Here is a 24,073-nt window from a genome sequence, read left to right on the forward strand (position 1 = left end):
TATAGACATAACAAAAAGTAAACATTTTGTGGAGTGCTTGTGTCAAACATTAAACACGAAAACTTAAAAGCTTAAAAAAAGAATGACAACTTTGTTTAGAAATGTGCAGTTTTCTAATAGGTAGATGAACTCCCCTATTTGTTTCCTATCTTTCTTCTGTAAAGCTCTAACTAGTATTGCCATTTAATTTTACCCACTGCATGCATGTTCCCAGAGACAAAAGTTCAGTGTTGCTTCACCTTAAAAAGTAGCTCAGTATACACATCAGGAACAGGTGCAACTGTAGTCAACAAGCCTGCCCAGGACCTTTCACTACATGGTAAAACTAAGACATAGAACATGCATGTTTGTACAAAGATATGTGTGTGGGAAGTGTGGAAAAGCACACATGGACAGGTGTGCGAACAGAGAACTCTATGCAATAAGACTAAAAAAAAGAGCCTCTATACTGGTAAAGGAAAGAAGACAAAATAAAATCAATCAAGCAAGCCGCACTGTCACGTGAGAGAAATTACCATTTGGCCCTCTATTTTCTTCTACAAACAAGGGAAAGACTGGTATTAGTAACTGTAAACTTAAAACAGATGCATATTATTCTTTTAAACTCCCCTGTGCTTAAAATCTTTTTTCCCCCAATCTGAAGAAAATACTGGTTTATTTCAGCTTGCAAGTAAGTAGCACTTATTTAATCCATAAATATTATGGCTGCTGTCATTTAAAAAAAAATGCTCCTAGTACTTTTGTTTAACATGACTCCCTCCACATGGGCACGCATGCATACACACACACAAGGCTCAATCAGTCAAGAGGCTAGCAGAAGTAACAAGATTACTAACACCAACATCACACAAAATTTGTGGGTGATGAGCATAGTATGCGACATAGTATGGAGAAGATTTGTAATCAGATGGACCCGACAGCTATGGATGCAAATGTGGGCCCTTGGGGCATGTGTTGCACATTTATTTTCAGGCAGTATATAAGCATCTTAAATGTCTACAGCAAATGTCTGTGATAAACTCTCTGTTCTATAGATTTACAACAGTCACGTTACATTAACAAATACATAGTAATATGATGACTCCTTGAAATACTTTGAGTCACCTCCCTTCACAAACAAATGCCATCTTCTTTCATGCATTTGAGCCTAAGTACTGAACAGCTTCATGAACAGCCAATCATATGCATAACACAGACTAATATACTCGTTTCCAAGGCAACAGGTGTCTGCATGCTTTCTACATAATCCTGCTGAGAAGAAACATCTACAGTTAAATAGCTTTGGTTTAGTCTGAAGAGATCATTTCATCAGACACTTCAAACAGTAAAAAAATGGGAGTTTCTAATACTTCAGTAATATATTAGTCAATAATAGCAATGCAATATTTCAAGTGCACTGTCCATGTTTGACAAACATAATTCTACATAATCCATTGTCTCGGTTTATTTTTAAGCCATTTTTTTTAGTTTCATTTTAAATCTAAGAAGACAAAAATTCACTGAACCGTTCACTGCATCACAAACAATTCATCTGTCAGCAGGTCAGTAGATAAACAGACATGGCAGGTTGGTAAGCCATGGAAGGCATGACCCCCCCCCCCCCCAAAAAAAAAAATCAGTTTAGATACAAACATTGTTGTGTTCTTGAGCTCCAAAGTTAGCAGGTGAGCATATCTTTCTTTTATCCACCAAAATATGAATAAATGTTCATTACTGAAAGAAGCATTCATGCAAATCTCAATGAACTATATTTAGTGTAGGAGTACACATCCTGAAAACTATTTTGAGAACTAAGTCATACAGTTCAAGCAAAGGAAAAGTGAATGATTGTGAACAATCACATGCTCGGTTTCTGCAGCCGACTCTTCCACACTATGGGTTAATAAGACAACAATACTAATCACCGGGTCACCCCACCCAACTTTTTTTTCGGTATACGGGCTAAAAAGGAAATAAAACTTTAGTGCATATGAAGGCAAAAACACTAATAGCCTTGATAAAAATTGGTTTATACTACCACAGAAGCACTTTGTACAGCATAATTTATACAGATATTAGATATGAGCTACTTTCAGCAGTGATACTGAAATGCCAGTGTGAAAAAAAAAAACAGACCTGAACACATGCCAATTAAACAGCAGAGGAAGAAATGGGGATTTCATTCAGTTTATTTCAGAAATGTCACCCATTTAAAATGCAGTGTGGCCCAATTAACTATAGGCAGCAGCAGGTACACTTTAGGTAATTCTAGAAGTGTGCAACTTCATTCTTGAGTTTTCAACTCAAGACTTCTAAATGTAGAACAGTCAAGAAAACTGAACAGACAAATAAAAGAGTGCATTCAATTTAAGTACCATCAGATGCTACAGTTTTCTGAAACCTACCTATGTGCCCCTGACTTTGGTGCAAGGTCCCCATTGCTATTAAATCCTAACAATGCATTCTAGGTTCAAAGAAAGTATTGCACTGGGAAATCTGAAAAGATTATAAAAGTGATATGCAGCCTACTGATGTAAGCATGGAAACAGAAACTACTTCACAAACTACAAGTTCGTAAAGGAATGATGGAACTCAGTACATTAAAGAAATGTTTGTCTAATTCACATAAGACTTAGCTATTTATAGCATTTTACCTATTTACTGATTGTGGCACAGTAGTGACTGCTGAGCCAAGGAAGTACCCCGCTAACTGCAGGACAGAATATGTCAGAGTTTGACTCAAGCAAATAAAATGACGAAATAGCATTTAATAGGCAGCATCTGCTTCTAGTGTAACACCGCGGCCAAAACCTCTTAAGGAAACATAATTCCTGACCTCCAGGCATAGGGAGGATTACCTGGAATCAACATGACCTGCTGAGTAAAGAAGGAAGGCACATTTGTAAAGAGGCAAAGTACTTACTGGCTAGCAGTGCTGAAGTAGAAGTTCCTGCTGCATGCAAGAGTTCAGAAGTAAAAGAGAAGTTCTCACTGTTAGTAAACAGTAGAGCTAGACTGAAAACCTGCTGGGGAGTTGCTGTACTGTACACATCAAGAGCAATGAGAGAGAATGAATGAGGGGGATGGGGGAGAAGACCATCAGCACAAATAACTTTGTGCACTACTTCCTGAACATATACCATTTAATTCAACTACTAATTTACACTTTGCTACAGATTTAAACCAATTTTTCTTTCTTTTCTTATGACATCATTGCTTTCTACCTTACATTTTTATGATGGCTAAAGTAAACATTTTCAGTTTATTTTGCTAAAAAAATAAAATGTGTACTGATCCTATAAAGAAATCATTTAATTCTCACAAATCTCTACTGGCAATAGAATTGTGACTTAGGCATTTTATTGTACTTACTCCAAGACACCTTTAATATTTTTTTCTGAAATTACCAGTTTTTCATATCAACTGTTCATCTGCATTTCTGACCTGTACATATGTGCATCATTTATAGATATTCCTTGGTAATGATCTTTGAATGCTTCGACTAAATGTTCAGTTTGGCGACCTTACTTTTTTTTAACAGTATTGTACATAAATATGTGAACCACTATAACAGATCTTCAAAAGGATCAATCTAGAGTGGGTAACAGATGGATCTTGCCTTTCTGAGAACCATTTAATTAAACAACTGCTTGCTGTTCTAGCTCTCAGGCTTAATACTTGCTGGTAGTGCTCACCGTGGAATCATATGCTGGGGTAGGAGGCAAATATAGACTCATTCTCCCCAGTTCTGCTTCACCTGAAAAATGAGAAACAAAACAGAAGGATGACAAGAAGCCTTCAAAAGGCACATCTCAGCTATCTGCACTGCCTTACAGAAAGTCAAGGCTGAAACATATCCACTGCGAACCTGCATCCATGGAGTCTGCCTTTCAGCTCCGCAAACACAGGCTCAGATATAGCACTCAGGACTAACACATCATATTCATGACACTGCATGCAGATGGCAATCTTGGGTGTACCCATTCCTGAGCTATGGTTTGGCAGGCTTCTGTAGCTCCCTCTGTATTCTGGGAAAGAAGTCCAACAACTTCGATCCACATAAACCCTGTGCCTTGAAGAAACCCTCAGGCTAGTGGCGTCATCTGTGAAATGGCCTGTGACCCCTTAACTTTGCCACAGAAGTTTAAGTACCTGGGGATCAAGGAGGAAGATGAGGCTGCCCAACAGCAGCGTGCCCTTAAAAATTCTATTGTTGCAGTCTAGAAACACTTAAATATGCTTCTTTCGCCAAGAAGGTGATTCTTGTTTACAACCCCCCCCCCCAAGCAAAGTGGATTGAAATTCTGATTAAGTATCCTAAGGCAGGTTCTTACAAGATCTCTTTAGTTCACTTTTATGACCCAAAGACCCCAGCACCTTTCCACATTACACCCAGATAATGGCAAGACAGGCAAGAAGTAGCTCTCCTTTGCTATACTGTGGCTTAAATCTTTTCACTATATTTTTCAGCTCTCAATGTTTTACTCCTTCCCAGTTGATCAGGCACTAGAGAACACTGCAGACATTTTTCATTTTCGGGTTAAGACAGGACTGAATACAGTCCTTATCATGGTGTCAGTCTACAGTGAGGCTCATAGCGGACTATAGCACATTATAATTCTAGTTGTGCTAGTACTTTGGGGTAGGAATGCAAGCTTTGTAATAAGCCAGCATAGGATGGCATGGTTGAGGCTTTCTTTCTTTAAAAATAAACTTATGCAGGCTATTTCTAGTGCTTTCTGTGAAGTTGTCTTCTTTGTACATGCCTCCTATGATCAGGTTGAGGACCTCCTGAACAGGAAAACAGCACTGAACACAAAAGGATTCTGATGCCCTTAGCCACAGCATCAGCTCAATCAAGGTCACAATGGACTACAAGAAAGCTCATCAAGGCTTCATTAGCCTGAATGTTTCTGCAGAAAAGACGTTATTCGATAGTGACGAATAAAAGAATGCACATTATCCTTGTCCATTTCAGACAGAAGAATTTTGACCTTCTCTGATTACATAGCCCAAGGAACTAGAAGAGGAAGAAAGTCCCCTTGAGTTAGTGCTAGGTATGGTCATCCTGTCCTCATCTCTCACTTTGGATCTTAAGTTAGAGGTAGACACGTGCTGAGAGGTAGCTGATGGGCCCCCAGTGCAAAGGAAAATGCATTCCAAAGGTGGCCCTGAAGGATTAGAGGTCTTCAAAAAGCGTTAGGCTGGCATTAGTCTATACTTACTAAGTGTGTACTTCCATATCTATTCCACCATGCCTCACCATGTGAAGACCAAATATGCAGGTCTAACTCCAGAGGAGCAACCAAGGGCCCTAGGGAAAAGGCAGAGTTAGCAGAAACTTCTTGACTTCTCACTAATGAGGCAAATACCTGGGAAGAGGGGCAGTGGTAACAGATGACTTCCCAAACTTAGGTGTGAGCTCTTGAGTTCTCACTAGGGGGATACAAGGGTATACTCCATGTGAAATGTGTAATGATTGAGGTTGCTGGAGTGACAGATTTATCTCTCAGAGAATGCCGCGTCTTTGGAACAGCTACCAAATTCACATGAAACAGAGCACCTCTATGACACTGTTCAAGAGGAACCTGGATGAGTGGATGTGGCACCATAAATTCTTACTAGGGATAGTGCCCACAACCCTCCTGGACATGGGCAGTCATCACTAAATGCATTCTTGGGTACTGACTAGCATTTTTATGGTATTATATTGGTATGAAATGGTTAGGCTTAAAATGACCTCTGGGTTGATAGCCTATTAATTTCCTATGACTGAAATCTGGAATACATTCCCCTTAGCAGTTGCTGGGCCTGGAATACACTGCCCATAGTAGTTGCTAGGAAGCACATCTCCTATCACAACATTGGCTGTCAGCCAGCAACAGAAATAAAGTTAATCTTCACTATCTGGTCAATGTCTTGCAGCTGACTAAGGGTGAAGGCCACCAATATGACAGCCTTCATTTTAAGAAGCCTTAGCTTAAAGTCCAGTGTCCTAAACCCCTGTTGCATTAAAGAAAGTCTCAAGCTGCTCTTTTTTCTCCACTCCTGCACACTGTGCTCCCTTATTCAGTTTTTACAGGCAACACCTATGCATGTTCTAGCCAGTATTCTCATAACCATATCCACACTTGGAAGACTTAGGTTTCTGTAGTGTCAAAACTGGAAACTTTACTACAAGGCACACTAGGCCCAAGATGTAAAATGACTAGAACAAACAAGTGAGGAGTACGAAGTTGGTAATAGCTCTTGTGTGAGAAACCATGTCATGTATCAGTGGGAGGCATGCATACACCAGAGTAAGGGAACTACAGAGGCAAAGAAGAGTGCCAAGGAGATGGCTTCTCAGTAAGGACATACCAGGGGCAACCATTGGTTAAAGATCTCTCAAATCAATGTTTCCTGTTTAAATTCTTGTCTGTTTACATTTCTGGAATATCCTTTACTTTTTTCCATTTGCAAAATCACATTCTCTAAACATGAAGCCCACTCTCAAATTACTTATTCCATCTTTGCAGTTTGATGAGATTTCAGTTTCTTAAATAGTTTTAGTCTATTAATTTCCTTATTCTGATGGAGTCTTTAATGCTTCCTACAATGCCATCAATTACCTAATTAAACTTCATTTTATTTTCATATATAAAAACTAAGGGGGGAACTCAATATATACTGTGTAAGTGAATTCCAAAAGGTGGCATTCAGAAAGGACTTTCAAATAGTGACAATGAAGTAATGATGGACTCAGCATCTAGGTATTTGGTACAGCACATTAAAATGAGTTCTCAGCTGACAAAAGCAGTAATGTATCAATGTGCATTACTCTAGCATTGTGCATGGTGCCCAATGGGATGCTATAACAATATTCACAGCTGGAATATACATAAAACTTGTCCTGACATGTGCATCTAGTATTCTGAGCCAATAGTTTAAAACAGTCAAGCTGGTGCAGGAGGGGTTCAGCATTAGATGTCAGCTCTACCTCCCTAAAGAGGATATGTGGATCTCCCTTAGCAAATATACATCCCCTGCTAGAAACCACAATCAAATATGAGTAAGGAGGTTAGCATTAATGACATAACTTCAAGATCTAACAAGGGTAGGCATCACTAAGGACTTAGCTGAGAATAATGGACACCTATCCAAGGGTCTGTCAAGATTTGTTAACTAGTTCTGGACCTATCTCTTCTTGCAAACATTGCCCTTCTCCCCTCTATTTTCTAACATCTCTGGCATACCCGTGGCTTAATAATAACCCTACAAACATTTAAGGGGTGCATTCATGTCTGATGTTTACAGTACAAAATTAAAAGGGGATATAAATGAGACATGGTATGAAGAAATTAGAATGTAGATAGCACAGTTCAGTAACTTTCTGATTTGTACTGTTCACTCTTATTTACTAAAGCTAGAAGCTCTGGCTGACATTGTACAAGTATCCCTGCATGGAACTCTGTACCCTCTTGTCTCGGACAGTTGCACATGCATGCAGACTCTAACAGGCTAGAGTGCATAGTGCTGATCTGCTGTGTACCTTCAAAATGGCCTGATGGGGTTTTGTGTGCTGTTTCTACAAAAGGGTTACAATGCCAACCTGATGTGCACCATCACTTTGGGTCACATACGTGCTACTTTTACAAAATGAATCAGATCAGTTCCCTGATTAGGACCTTTGCTATATCTCATAGGACCACGAGTGCTGTTTCTATAAAACAGCATGCAGTACTGCCCCCACCATGCACTCTCAATATATTCCCAAGGCACACTGCCTGCTACTTCTAGAAAGGGCTGCTTAAGTTTGCTGGTATAAGTGGACATAATGTACTAGCTCTTTAATATTTCCCTCTTTCCAGTTGGCGGTACACTGCCTGAGAACTGATCAGCTTCCTTGAGGCTTCAATAACTTATGGGATTAGAAAATGTGAAGTACGAACAAAGCCCTGAGATGGTTCCACCAGTTGCCCTGAGAGGAACATGGCTTATACCAGGACAGTTTCTGTACTGCCAGGGACCTCAAAGCTAGAAAACCCCTCTTTTAGGGCACCACAGATTAGTCTGGATGAGGTTTGGCCTTTCTTTCTGAAATCTACAATAAAGAGTGACACTAGAGTTAAAGGTAGGAAAATATTAAGGAACCTTATATGTTATTAGTGAAAGAATGTGTCCATCATCAGCTCACATCTGTCCAATTACAGAAAGAGAAGGGCATTTCTGAGAAGGTGAATGTGTCAATCTGGCATGCCTCATTGAAAAGACAACCCTGACTACATAGAATCCCTTATCTTTAGCTTCACTAAAAGAAAGGAACTGCAAATGAAGGAATCTGTTTAGAATTCACTGCTCCAGACAGTGAATAACTACTAATGAAACACCTAGTATATGGCCACTTCCAGACTAGCACCAACTGTATGCACAGAAAGTATGAGTATAAGCTATGTTATTTATTCATACAACACACCAAAACCTGGTTATCTGACTACAGAAGAAGGGGTTCTCTTCTCAATGCCCCTGCCAGAGCTCAGACTAAGTAATACTGCTCTTAGATGAAGACTCAACTTTCACTCTACAATGAAAACTCAACCCATTTGCAAAGTATCTGCTGTTGTGATCTGTGAAAGGTATGGCTGCAACAAGGGAAGGACCACAATGATAATGCCAGCATTCCTGCACCACACTGGAGTCAAGTGACTGATGCCTGGTGTTCAAACCAAGTCTGCTAGGGCATAATGCCTTAGTAACCACTGACATCTCACTATCCACTCCAACATACATCTTCATAAGAGTAAATGTGAATAATGTAGCCACAATGAGGCCCAAGCAGTAAAGCAGTGCCTTTATACAGATCCATCACTGCAAACTTGTCAAGTCTAACAAGGCTAGGGAACTATTAGATCATGTCTGCAAGCAGGAATGAGCAACGCTGAAATTCTGCTCCAATCAAAGCAATCCATTTTGCTGGCAACCAGCTAGGATTTTGAATTCCCTGCATATCAAAGAGTGTTGCTTCATTAAAGCCCAAACCATAAGCACAAAAGTTTCTTTACTCAACCTTACTCTCACTACCTTTTGTACACATCAACATTTGGCAATACTATTACTATGCTTCACCCTTCCCCCCCGAAACATCAATCTCCTGAATGGTTTCCTATTGTCTTATCACTTCCCTCTATCCCCTACTTCCTCCTTGGAACTCACTGTTACATTGCATTTTTTTATGTTTATGTATTTATATATATATATATATATATATATATATATATATATATATACACACACACACACACACACACACATATATATATATATATATATATATATATATATATTTATCTATATATATTTATTCACACACACACACACACACACACACATCATATATATATATATATATACATACATATACATGTGAAACATAGATCAGTGTTATACTGCCTTGCCATTGTTAAAACATATCGGACTGCAACTAAAAATTCTGTTATATCCTTATCGCTCAATTATTTATATTTTGAGACCATGGTGGTGCAGCGGTTAGCGTTGTTGTCTCACAGCAAGAGGTTCTCCCATTCAGTTCTTGGTGGCACCTTCTGTGTGGAGTCTGCATGTCCTCCCCGCGGTCGAGTGACATTTTAAAGACATGCAGGTAGGTGTGAGTGTCTTCTTTGAAGGTTGGGTGTCGGGCTTGCAACTTGGCACCATAAAAAATCCACTGCCAATCATTAGCAGACCGGAGTTCCGCTGTGCTGACCCCTAACCAGGAAAAGCCGAAAGACATTAGTTTTTTTATGAAGTTATTCTCCTCAGGACTTCTGTGAAAAGCACAGTCAACAAAAGTAAATGAATGAAAATATATGCGTAAAATATTAAAACTCCATTTTGTGTTCTTTCAAGAAGATTCTTCTTGAGGGAGGGAGAGGTAAACTTCACTGCACTTCTCATATACTCCTACACTGCAAACTTGAGGCCACACAACCTCAAGAAAGCGGGAATATTAATATCTCCCTGTTCCCTGAGACTGTGTGACCCTGTAACGATACTATACATAAACAGTGAGGTGTGAAATGTCGAACACTTACTTCTGCAAAAATACAATTGCTCATTTTATGCAGTTTTCACTAATAATTCAAAAATTGAATTATTTTTAAAGCAATATTTCATAAAATGGGCTTTACAATCTTACTGTGAATCCAGGACTTCTACACTACGGAGACTCCACGGCCTGCAATCACAAGAGGTCCCAAGTAACTCAAGGGGGCTTATAGGAGCCAGTCTTTCAATTAGGGGCAAACAAGACATTACTTCTCATACAAGGCCTCCACTTTGATGGATATGCACAGAAGGGAGACCAGAACATCTATCAACACTTTATAATGAATGTGAAACCCACTCACAAAGAACCAAAAGAATCTCCTGTACAGACTGCAGCTAAATGTGGCAAAAGTCCTTCATCATCTTCGGCAACAACATAGAGGTGACCAATGCAGCAGTGGTATGACTCCACTGGAGAGTCACCACATGGAATTTGATGAATCAGATATGTTTGTTGAAACTACAGAGATCCAGGAAGGAAAATAACTCTCCCATCCTCTTCAGAGTAAGGAAAAGCATGAACAGAACTCTGCCTTTCTACACTGTAGAAACAGGCTCGACAGCCAATTTGCAAATATGCATGTGGGTCTACTCTAAGAATTTTGTGGAGACTGTCTGGCTCTTCAGCAGAACTTTTTCACAGAAAGGGCCTCAAAGTTCAAATGTGGTGCCACCTACAACAATGTCTAGAGCACATGGTTCCAATGGTTAAGCTACAGCAAACTCAGGGAAACAATCCAACATGGGGAGGGGGTTTGTAAGGAAGTCAGGTCTGAGACAGCTGCTCCAGTACAGTCATCTTTCTTGTAAACTTAGCTGATGAAACAAGAGGTTACCTCGTGGATGAACTTCAGAGGAGGTTTTGACCATGGTTTTGTCTCTGACTTTATTTTCTCCGTTCACCCTGGCACTGACCTAAAATGGTGTGAGGGGCCATGCAGGAAGTTCTTTGGCTGGTCACTCCTACATAGTGATCAACATCCTTGCACTGATATAGGCCTCCAGGATGTATTTTCATCCCTGTGGGTGACTGATTCCTCTCCAATATACTAAATGCACAAATGCTTCAGATCCTGGCTTGTGATCAGTTGGCCACATAAACATTCTGAAGGTTTATGCAGTCAAGGCATCAAAAGTGGTAACTTTCCACCATGTATAACAGATTTGAAATATAAAGCATGTCAGTATTTATAAATGCATCAAGCTGAGAATATCAGAAGAGAAAATCCCAAAACTAACCCACTGCAGGAGCCAAGTTTAGATCAACAGGCTTCATTCAAAATAAGAATAGAGAGAGAGAGAGAGAGAGAGAGAGAGCAATCCACTGAAGAAGCTGACTGTCTCCACAGTGGTATATGCAAGTGCAGATACAATGCGCACACACACACACACACACACACACACACACACACACACACACACACACACACACACACACACTATAACAGTTCAATTAGGCTACAGGTCAGGAGGCATGCTGATGCATACTCTGCTTTCCCCTGTCTGTCTGAGTGCTTCATGTATTTTGTTGGCTGAGCACGGTGCTCTTACAATTAGTACTGAATGAGCTTTAAAGTGAGCCTGTCTTGTGGGGACCAGCCAGCTTACCTTACAAGATACACGTCGTTAAAAAGATAGTTGGCTAAAATAAACATAAAAATAACTAATTAGTTGCTGTTCTGTTCTTTTTAGTTTATCTGTGTGTATACGTAGTATGTAAGAGGGAAAGCATGAAGGTTCACACTATCTCAGCCTGTTCTCAGCTGCAATACTTTAGTGGTAGAGCACCCAGAACAGTGACCTAGAGGGTCTAGGTTCATGTCCTAGTTGAATCACACATATTTCATTAGTGTGGTGGTCCTGTACTTTGACTGGGGTCTTTTACCCCTAAAGCTTTTAAGTGATGCAGTATTTCTGGCTCAGGGAGCGTGTTGATAATGCACTCTTTCCTTTTGGATTGTTTTGATGTACTGTGTGTGTGTTACAAAACTTAGTAGAAAAGTCTTAATGGATGTAAACACAATGGATACATACGTATACATAAAATCACAGAAGGCTGCAGAGACAAGAACCAAAAACTTTGGGAAGTTCCTACCAGGATTAAGCACAATCATCTGCAAAATATAACAAGTTCTTCAAGTATCACAATGAATCAAAATAGGCCTACTGAAGTGTTCTGCATGCAGTTCTAAACTGGGCTCAGCCAAAGGTGGCAGACACAAGTAAATTCAAGAAACGGAGATGACAGAAATAGATGACCACCAACAAATAGTGCAGAGCCTCTAATAATCCAATCTGTCAAAAGATATTCTACAGCAGACCCTGCATATTATTATTATAAGGTCAGTTTTCACTATAAACACTTATGCATAACGTAATATGAAACTAAGGCACAGTCTACAAAGGACATCAGACCACAAAAAACCTACTGGCTGATGCATTTAATAAAAAAACATGTAGCAGCTGTTCTAGCACATGCATGTTCACAACATCAGTATCAAATGAATCAGTTAAAAAAATTGTAAATGTTACATATCCCTAAGATATAGCTGGTTAAAAGAATCACCAGGGAAAAAAATTATCTATAAGAAATGCATGTTTATTTATTTATTTTCTAGTTACATAGAAACCTTGGACAGTTTACATTAATTTGAAGGATTTATGTGGGATTAAACATAAACTTGTCTATGACAACTAATGAATTGTAATCTTCACAACAACCTCTATAAAACACTGATTATACAGTCATTAATGCTAGGGTAAAGATTCATGAAAATTAATTTCACTAGATTCCAGCTTCTGCACTTGCAAAAGATTTCAGTAACTTACAACTGTAAATATTTAAGATATGGCCATTTAAAGAAATGCATACAAAGTGTTCCCATCTACTGGCTCCAAATGAGTAAAATCAATAACAGACTGCTGAAAAGATGGATTAAGTACTGAAATATAATGTTGCACAAGACTAACCTCATCGTGGTCAATGTCTGCATCACCAGTGATCACAATCCTCTTTTCAATCCGAGTTTCAGATATTCCACCTTTTACAGTCTGTGTGTGTTTTATAAAGAGAGAGAGAGAGAGAGAGACAGAGAGAGATTAAAAAAATACACTTGGATGAACAAAGTTATGTCATTCAGTACTGGTTATTAAGTGATATTACTACAGCACACAAAAAAGACTTGCATAAATCATGTTTTGCATTACGCTGCATCTGCCACAAATGTATATCTAACCAAAACAGCAGGCCTACTGACAAAGAAGTTATACTCTTAACTGCAGTGCTGGGGAGTCTAGTTCACTGAAAGGCTTCAGCCGTCACAAAGGAGGAAGGACTGACTGACTAAACTCAGTCTTCTTCTAGGAAGGTGAGGTGGTCTTGTGATTACTTTGAGGATCACATCATAATAAGGGGTTATCAAATGTCTTACATGACCATGTAACTGTGACAAAGGGACTTATTGCAGGAATTAATTTATCTTTTCACCAGACAGCCACACTGATCCAAACCTGACATCTCTGTAATACTGCCACATCATACAAGGGGGAAAAACTGCATGTAAACATTTCCATTAGAGCCTTTTCTCTTCATCCAGATGTAGTATCATGCTCAAATGCCTTAAACTGTAATGTAGTGCATGGGGTGCCTTGATTTCACTTTAACAGTTGCAAACAAAATCAGTTAAGAGCTTCAGCAGGATGAGACCTGATCTTAACAACCATTAACCCCACCTCCCAAAATGCTGTTAAGGTAGAATTTTGTACTATGAAATGACAGTGCTGGCGAGCAAACAGCAGCAGAAGTCAAAACAACTTTGTTACTGCCTGCTGTCTATTTCTACAATCTGCCCCTGACTTAATTTGAAAATCTTATTTTGATGGGCCCTGCTGTCTATGTAGCAAACTCGCTAAGTGGTTTACCGGCTTTGAAAGACAGCAAAACACTTTGCACTTTTTTCTTTCTGTAAGTAGCAGTACATGCAACAGATAAATCTCCATTCACTACAAAGAATTACGATTGGATCTCCGATCATAACATTATATTGTAAGTTCTTGACATGGATGCCAAGATTCAACTCTCGAGCTTCACTCTCAAGTTGAATATCTTTGCATCCACGTCTTAAACACATAGAAACATGGTTAAGATTGGAGACTTGTTGCAATTCTCTATGTGCCTTGTGCCTTGCAAACACAGTCCAGCTGGACAGCATCCTGGAAAGAGTCAATGTCTGATGGTACAGCAGCTGCTGGGAGTGAAAGGGAGGCAAAATATCAGTCTTTTGGAACTATACCATCAAATAACCAAAAAACAATATTAACCAAACCTGGCAATCAAAGGAATTGCCTTTTGAGAGAGTGTGCATATTTCAAGTTTTAGAACATACAAACCTGTAAAATTAATTGTATAACTGCATATGCAATGACAGGAAAATAGCAGACTAATACATTTTTGTCACAAGCAACTACACATATTAATTACTGAATTTATTTTTTATTATTCATTTTGTAGTCTTGTTCTTGCTGACCATCAGGCCAAGTCATACATCAAACCATTTACTCTCTGTCATAAGAGATTCCCAGTAGTCAGTAGCTGTCATCTAGGCAACAGTGAGTAATCTGTTTTTGGGTGCTCTAACCCATGTCTTGAAGGCTAATGTGCATATGCATGCATGCACACACAAGGGCCTGGATGCCCTCCACAACCAGTGTTAGGGTGTCTACATTTGCTCCATTAATGCTGCCAAGCAGAGACAGCTTCACAGAACAAATCACTGGTGCATATGTTGTATGACATACACTTGTAAATCATGTCTGTGCCTCTTCTGAATGGAGAGAACTGGTGTTGGCCATTCACTTCCACCTCCCAACCCTTACTGACACCTCCAGTATTTAGGTCATTAGTATAGCCTGAGTTATCAAGGTTTCACTCATGGTTTTATTCCACTACAGCACTGAGCTAACACAGTATCACTGCGGTGCTGGTGCTGCGGTAGCGTTGTCGCCTCATAGTAAGACATTGTCCTGCTCGATTCTCAGCTAAAGCGTCTTCAGTGTGGAGACATGCGTGAATGGGCGTACCTTCGTTGAAGGTTGTTCGTCAGGGCTGGCAACTCTGTACGTAAAAATCTACTGCCGATCATTAGCGGACCGGAGTTCCGCTGTGGCAACCCCTAACCGGGAAAAGCCGAAAGATACAACAACTGAGCTAACACAGTGTTTATTTTCTTACAGTTCATACAACAAAGCATATTGGCATCTGTCGTCGTAACACTACTACTTGACTGTATAAATGACTAACTGGGAAACGGAAACAGATCTTTTTTTTTTTTTAGGGTTTACATTAAACTACCTCCACAACACCTACAAAAGTAAAGTAAGATCATACTGTACGTTTAACTAATCATTAGATATAGCAAGGTTAGTGGGTAATTAACTTTCAAGGTCACTGCACAATTAGATAGTTTGATTGCAAAAAATCCCTACATTAGTGTGGAGATGCAGAAGCATGCTGGCCCCACCCCAACCCAGAAAAAAATTATGAAAGTGAAATATGTCCTGGTGACCTTAACATGATGTATTTTATATATACTTATTCAGAAAAGAAAACACTGCTTGGTTATTAAGTACCCAAGTCCAGCTACTACTAAATCTCAGGCTACGTACAGTGAACTCATAATTGTTATGCTACATGCAATGATAACAAAAGTAAATAAGCAAAAATGCCTCTGTGAAATCATATACAGTTACTCAGCAACAACCAACCAATGACTATTTTATCACAAGTACAGTTTACGGGAATCAAACAAAAATACCACAATTGTATAATTGATATGCCCAGTTAACCTGATTTCCAGTTCAAGCTCATAGCAATAAACATGCACAACAACCATTTCTAAACATCATACAAAAAAGTAATGTTAACTAAGAGACTGTGTATCTAAACTTATATCCACAGACAGACAGTTAAAAAGTCACTGTACAGCACTCCATAAGATTATCATCATCATAGCAGAATGGGGTCATACTCAATGTACACTTGCGCACCTTCATCTCGGTTAATAGTAAAAGTTCATAAGTGGGTAGTTACTAGGCACAGAAGCAAAAAAAAAAAAAAGAGATCCATGCCACCCACTCCCTCCAAGCTCTTCAACTGAGGAGCAAAATAAAACGAACTTTCCAGATGTACAACACTCTCCCTCACTCCTGCCCAGCCATTAAGGTCACATTTCTGTATCCTGCCACCAACCTTACCCTTTTTATTAAAATAAATAAATATATATATTTTTTTATAAACTGTAGCAAACAGTTGTTGCAGTTTATAACCTGACTACACAAAGCACTACAGTGCTCAATTTTTAGTTTAAAAAAATATTTTTTTCTAACTTTTAAACTATAGCAAACCCTCTGCTACAATGTAGCAAGCAGTTGCTACAGTTTAGATCACACACAGAGAGCTACAGAGCTCAGATTTGACCACAAATGCAATAACAGCTTTAAAAGGGAGATCAGGATCGGCTGGTGACTGTGCCCCCCCCAAACACTTTGCGCCCGGGGCATTTTATCCATCTCACCCTGCCCTAGCTATGCTACTGACGACACATGCAGTTTAGGAGATCATCAATAAGCCTGGCAAAAGTCCCAGTCACCCCAAAGCACTGTCGGGCTAACCGACTTACTCAAGGTTACAGAGAAGGCAGACAAAGGTGGAAAGATTTGAACCCTGTACCCCTGGCACAGGAAGAAGCTCACTAACCTGTCAGAGTTTCAGCCCTCTGTGTTAACAGCTAGTAGTTTTGCATTAAATAATTCTTTTTTTTTTTTTTAACTTCACCACTTTGTTCATACATATAGGACCAGACTGCTGAATAACTTGCAATGTTATTTGTTTAAATAACGAAGGACATTATTTTAAGTTTTGCATTATAGAGCAAGTTTCATTAGGTGAAAGGGGTGGACCCCTCAACGACTACCTAGAGGCTAAGGAACTTAGGTGGCAGTTAAGGACAAATGCAACACAAGAACCAGGTTTGAATAGTAACATATCCATTAGCTCTATATTAAGACTAAAAGCAGAAGGTTATTTACAACTGTGAATATACATCAATTTTATAAACATATGATGTAATTGGTGACCATTCTTGGAGTTGTATTTATATGGTGAAAGGGAATTTTATGGACGTTGATTGGTTTTGTTTTGTATTTATGTAATTCAATCATTATGACGTCATTAACTGATTAATTAACAAATTGTAAGTCATTGGTGTAAAAGACTTGTGTATAAAAGGAGGGTTAGTTACGATGTACTTCATTCTGATGAAGATTTTATTAAAAAACGAAAGCGCTACAGCACACTTTGTGGATTTTGGTTTTTTCCTTCTGGTGGTGTTTCAAAGGTTTGTGTGTTTCTGAGATTACGTGGTGTTGCAATGTTATTTGTTTCTTGAATACATTCCATAACTTGGCACCTCACATAGGACAATACAATATGACTAACATACATCCAAACCATGACTTACAATAGCAGAACAACTTTGCAAAAAAAAATGTAAAAGTGAAACCACAGAACAGGAGGCAGACGTTTCAATGTCATCAACACAAATGATATTGCTTACCACCAAGAGACATTAAATGTAAATACTGGTCCTCTCAATACCTCATCTCTCTCAGACACAAAGGTACCACGACTACAAAGCACAGGAAAACTGTATAAAACAGAAGTAGTTGGGTGTAATTGAAGCCCATCAAGCTGTTTTAGGTCTAAGCACTGATAATGTTCTATGCGAAGAGTTAGTGGCAATTTTTGCTATTTCACTGCAGAACTGGTTGAATTTATTTTGGATCAAAGATTGAAGGTTAAGCAGTACTGGAGAGCCATATAGTACAGTGGGGAGTGGTAGTGTAGAGGCAAGGAGGTTCCTAGATAAATCAGGTATTTTCTTTTTTGTTCTATACAGTGACTTTTTTTTGGTGATTTTTTTTTTTGATAATCTGTTGCACATGTAAGTCACATTTGGGGTTATCATCAATGGTCATGTCTAGTAATTTGGTATGGAAGATGACTTCTATAGGTGTTATCAGAGGCTGTTACTGAGAAAATTTGTTTCAAGTATGTAACGGCTTTTGGGAGGAATAATAGCAGCTTTGTCTTTTTCTTCTTTTTTTTGGACTGACTAAAAGCTGGGGTGCTACTGATTTGTTAATGTACATCCAAGAAATGCACATCTAATAGGGCACAGTCAGGGCTACATCTCTCTCTTTCTCTGCCCATCAATTGTGTGTCTTATTAGAAAACCTGCAATCAATCCATCTAGTTAACGGGAAACCTCCGCTTGGTGGGTTGAACATGCCCACCATTCCAGCGAGTGACAGCAAGGATCCAATACCACCAGAAAAAGATCCTTTAAGGAATGGCAATCTGTATCTACTGAGAATGCAACATCCATTAAAGAATCCACATATGGAGACACAAAATGAAGGAAGTGAAACATCATGCTTGTCATGACAAAGAAAAGGTCCACTTGTGAAGGCCAAAGCCTTGATCACCTGGGCAGTTTCATATATTTTATTAAAAATTATGCAGGAAGAAGTGCAAACAAATGAGGTTAAAAACACTCTCCAAAGCCACATATATATAATGAAATCCAACAGGGTATAAAAACAAGTGGATAAAGGTTCACATTTTCCAGTCTGCTCAAGATGAACTAATTAGGTTAAATTTTAGTCTCAAAATTATAGTGCCAGATTAGCTCCACCTTCTCAGCTACAGTCTTAACTTTCTTCAACAATATCAGCCCAGAGGAACTATTTAATAATGTCATGTTTCTAAAAGTTCTTTTAATTTATAAACTGACACAGGATCCTTTCTGCACCAATACCAACATTTTCTTTTTCACCTTACAAAAATCATAACAGACTTCTTTGGTAAAATTACCACAGTGTTCCCACAAGTAACTTGTGAGGGGATATCATCATATGACAGCCATATTTGCCTGGAATGTTGTATCAAAAATGCCTTCAGTTTTAGTACAAATCTAAATATATTGTTAAAACTCATTACACTGTAAAGGTTTTCTACTGGTTTGCATGATTATAAAATGCTTTACAATTATACTTGTCCACTGATGCCAGACTGTATTCAAAGGCAGCATTGGTTTTAGCTATTAATGTGATAAACTGCTTGATTACCTTTAGTATAGCTTTATTACTAAAATCTACAGTAATGCCTTTTTATTACATCTATTGCTTCAGTTTGACATCCGCCACTTTGGTATTCAAGACCATTTTGTAGTTTCCCTAAAAATACAAAATGGTCAATCAAATTGTGCATTTTATTCTAAGGTAATTCTCAAAAGAATTCTACAGAACTGTTATCAAATAAATCATTCCAGTTCTAATACAGCAGACTGTTGCTGATTTTTCTGTAATCAGCTCTACTAAATTACCTACAAACACTTATTTGTGTTTCTTATTCCCTGACAACTTAACATTTACCACAATATAGTCATGAATGGATTTACCAGGAGGTGGTAACCTAATAGCTTGTTCAGCAATACCTTCAGAATTAATTAGAATACCCACAATATTTAGTGACTATCATCGTTTACTGCTTCGAAATCAGTACTATTGGGCCCTACATAGAAAATTATGATTGGGTCGCTCATCGTAACTTGATTATGTGTTTGAGTCAAGTATGTCAAGAAATTAACCTTGAGATCGAATCTTGAAAGGTGAATCTTGTCATCTATATCAAGAAAGGGTGCTTGCTGATTATCGCAACCACATTATAAACAAGTCATTCTTGTATAAAACACAATTAACAGGTCGCAGAAAACGTAAGTACCAACATTTGTAGTCATAAACACAGTGAAACAGAAGTTTAAAAAACTTTTACCTGTGTAAAACTTCTTGTTAAAGAGAAAATATTGAGAAGACAATGGGTGTATAAATCTACAGCTCAGACCAAAAATATGAGGCATAAGAAAGTCCACAGGATATTAACTCACACAAATATTGTAAAAACAGAGAACAACTAGCCCTGAATGGGTACGGGTCAGGTTACTGCCACCAACTAGAAAAACTTTTCCATTTGCTAACATATGATTTTCTAGCAGCAGACCTTCTTACCTCTTTTAATACCTGCTGTACATCATCAGTAAACAGGTGCCTAAAAGGAATTAAGACCTATCATCCAGGCAGTCAACTGAAGATGACTGATGCAGGGGTGTATCAACCTCTCAACTGTACAGATTTTCGCAGAATGTCCAGATTTTTGCCTCATATTTTTGGTCTGTTCCTCATAAAAACTGCATTTTTTGACAAATCACTGGGGTGACTTAAAGATTAAAGTCACTAAATAATGACATGCATTTGAGTTTCAGACTTCATATCCTTCACAAAATGCATGTTAACACAAATCCTGACATTCCAGCAACTTTCTATGTTTATAAGAGCAATATTAAACATGTGTCCCTATTTGGGGGCCTTTGTCCCCCCATTTTGTCAGGCTTTGTCCAGATTTCTTGTTTTAATAGGTTGAGAGGTATGGAGAACCATGGTTGCCTGGGCCAGAAGGGAGTCACCACAATGATCTTGGGGGATTCCTTGTGAATCTTCAGAAGTATCCTGATATTAGTGGAAAGGGTAGAAAAGCATACAGGAACATTCCTGACCAAAATCAACGGTCTTCCAAGCCTTCTTCCATGGAGTCCTGGAACAGAATCTTCCCCTGCTGATTATTCAGAGGAGACAAAAGAGGTCTACTTGAACTCCCCACAGATCAAATCTTGGAAGACCCTCAGTCTATTTTCCATTCATGAGGGTCTGCTCTTGTCCTGCTCAGCTTGTCTGTAATACAATTTTTCTCTAACAGAATGTAGGATGCCTGTAGAATGAGACTGTGCTGTGAATCTATATCATAAGCTAGCAAGGCTAGTCTGCAGTGGAGGTAAACCTAGTTCCCCCTTGCTTCTTGATGTACCACATAACTGTTGTATTGTCTGCAACAACCTGAAGAGGTCTGTCTCTGGGACCAAAAGATTATTCAGAGAACTGAGTGCCTTAATCAGGGCAAGCATCTCTTTTATATTTATATGGTTTCATCTGTCCGCGGTGCCCCATAAACCTTGCACTTTTAGCCCTCCTGAAACTGCTCAGGTAAAGTCCAAATTGCCTGTGGTGACTGACTGCTTTGGAACAAGCAGGGAAAACGAGAAAACTGGATTTAGGGACATCTGTTGTCTCTACCAAGTGATTTTCAATCTGACAACCCCCCAGCAATGGGATCTGAAAAGACAAGGGGCATCAGTGCTGGGGCCAGAGAACTCGGATACCACTGTATCTTCCTCATGTGGAGTCTTGCCAGGATTATCATGAGAATCACAGAAGCTATGAGACCCAAAATCCTGAAGTATTCCCTTGCAATGACAGGAGTCCAAGTGGAAAACACTAGACATATATCTAGATATACATATATCTTTTCACATGGAAGAAAAGTTCTTTGAACTACAGTTGTCTTGTTGATACCCTAGAAACACAATCATGTGAGGAGGAGTCAAAAAGACTTTTGAACGTTCTATTGGGATCCCAGCCTGTGAAATATATCTCTCACCCAAGACAGAGATTCCTGCCCCTTTGAAAAAGACTCTGCAAAGTCAAGCAAGTCATCTAAATATGGAAAAATGAGGATACCCAATAGCCTGCAATGAATTATAACTAGAGCTAGAAACTTTGTGAACACTCTTGGTGCAATGGATGGTCCAAAGGCATGGCAGAGAACTGCTTATGTGATCCAGACACACACAACCTTAAGGAATATCTATTGATAAACATCTTTTAGGTCTAGTGTTACCCTGAATCTTGCATGAGAGAGAGAAGAGGTGGTAGGTTGTAAAGTGACATAATTTTATACTTGGCTCAATCACAAACAAGTTCAGAAAAGAAACATTTAGAACTGGTTTCAGAGTATTTTCTTTCTTTTGCATTAAAAACATCCTTGAATAAAACCCCTTTCCTATCTGGAAAGAAGGAACTGGTTTCATCACTCCAGAGGACAGCTTGTGAAAAAGAACAGGTGGAAACAAATGTCTAGCCTGGTCTGAAGGATGGATGAGGAATTATCCGCTGGAAACGAGGAATTGCCTCCCATTGCCATCTGTAACCTTGATGAATGATCTTCAGAAGTCATTTGTCGAAAAGTATATGTTACTAAAGAGAAAGTGGGATTCAGACTTTCTGAGAGAAAAAAGGGCTCCCAGGGTGGGAGAGGGGAACAAAGTCTCTTCAGTGGTCATTCTGACCTACTGGACTATCAATTCTTCTTAAGCATCTGTTTACCTGCATTTTGTTAATACTGTTTTTTTTTTTTTGTTTGTTTCTTACCAAAACTGGATGATGAGTTAGAGAATCTCTTGGAAAATATGGAAAAGGAGGGCTGAAAACTGGTAGATTCCCTATTATCAGCTTCCCCCTTTCATCATACTTCACCTCTGCAGCAGAAGAGACAAACTAAATTTCTAACTAGAGGATAATTTAAAATCTCATTTTTAATAACATCTCAGAGGTTTCTGAGAATGCAGCCATGCAAACCTCCGCAAAACAATAATAATGGCCATAGTCCTTAAAGAAGCATCTCCAGAGTGGAATGCTCACTGGCTGTATACAATGAGTAGTGACTTGAACAATGAAAGAAATTAAATTATTTAAAGCAGATTTTTCCTCACATGAAGAAACTGCAAACAAAACACCCTTCATTCTTTCACAATTAACCGTAACAAACCTTAAGATATGATCCTGACAATTTAAAAATTTGAAAATCAAAAGTTGCACACACTTTTTATCATACTAATCAATGACTTTTCCCATCCTTATCAGAAATAGTAGGATTGGAATTACCCAAGTGTTTAGCAGCAGAAGGATTAATTACAGCTACACCTTCTGGATCAGGTTCGGGAAGAGTGTATAAACAGTCAAAAGACTGAGTAACTTTATACATCCTATACGTCCTTTTAGGGGCAGCTGATTGACTGTCAGGAACATTGCAGCTAGTAAAATACAGATCTTCCAAAGCTGACAGAGCTGGAGGAATGGGTGCAGGTTCTGAAAATAACAGCTCATAGTATTTTCTTAAGAAACTGAGAAATCTCAGTGTTCTCCCTCTAAAATTATTGGCACATTCTACACACAGTTTCATAGAATGAGAACCCCCCTCAGGGAGAGTCAGAAACTGAGCTCTCCTCTGAGTCTGAATCAGAAATATGAGGAGAATATCCTTTACCTGTTCCATCATCTTTCTAGCCACATCCAGAATCTTGAATCTCTTCTAGAAATGATGTATCCCTCCTCCTTATACAAGAAGAATCAACAACCCGAATTAAACCATGAGCCAGACCCAGTAAACTTCTCCTATCTATGGAAATTTGAGGAGGAGTAAACTTATCTAGTTTTCAGCATCTTTTTGACAGGAAAAATGAAACAGTATTATTAGTGGGAGCAGCAGATTCCCCAGGGATGGGCACAACATTCTGACAATACAGGCAAGCCTCCCCTGCTCCCTCTCCCAGTACAGACAAATGTAGCCTTCCCTTTCCCACTGAGGAACCCCAACAACCTCAGAACATGTGGCTAACCCCCAGTCCATAGTTGCTGTAGCTATGAAACCAGGGGGATCTGAGGTAAAAGATGAGTGCTCTGTGGTACAATCAATGGCCACAGCATAGTCACCTACCTGCAGCTGAGGCAAATTGCTAGTCTGCTGTGATGGCAAAAGAGGTTTGCTTAACTTTTTCTTATTCTTTTTATGTCTGGAAGAAAGACAGACTGTGGGACAGACAGATTATTCCATGGTCAAACTGACAATGTTAACTTGTGCCCAGGGAAAACCAGCATCAAATGTCAGTAAAAACAAAAAGTTTTTAAAAATAATTTTTTTTCCAGAAACCCTATTAACAACACTTTAATATGCTTTGACAGCTCCGGTAATAAAATTAACAATTTCTCCACAGAAAAAATGGTT

The 24,073-nt window shown here is 38.9% G+C and overlaps 1 protein-coding gene across 21 annotated transcripts in view; it reads right to left on the reverse strand.

Moving 5' to 3' along the window:
* The window catches only part of EPB41L2 (erythrocyte membrane protein band 4.1 like 2), a 2,741,769-nt gene that overhangs the window by 136,525 nt on the left and 2,581,171 nt on the right, over positions 1 to 24,073 (reverse strand). For all 21 annotated transcript variants that reach the window (XM_044064528.1, XM_044064527.1, XM_044064516.1 and 18 more), the window contains one exon: positions 13,033 to 13,113. In XM_044064528.1, the coding sequence (XP_043920463.1) occupies positions 13,033 to 13,113 (81 nt within the window). The remainder of the gene's footprint in view (positions 1 to 13,032; positions 13,114 to 24,073) is intronic.

Source organism: Protopterus annectens, chromosome 1.part0 (assembly GCF_019279795.1).
Source record: "Protopterus annectens isolate FY-2018-M chromosome 1.part0, PAN1.0, whole genome shotgun sequence".
NCBI lineage: Eukaryota > Metazoa > Chordata > Ceratodontiformes > Protopteridae > Protopterus > Protopterus annectens.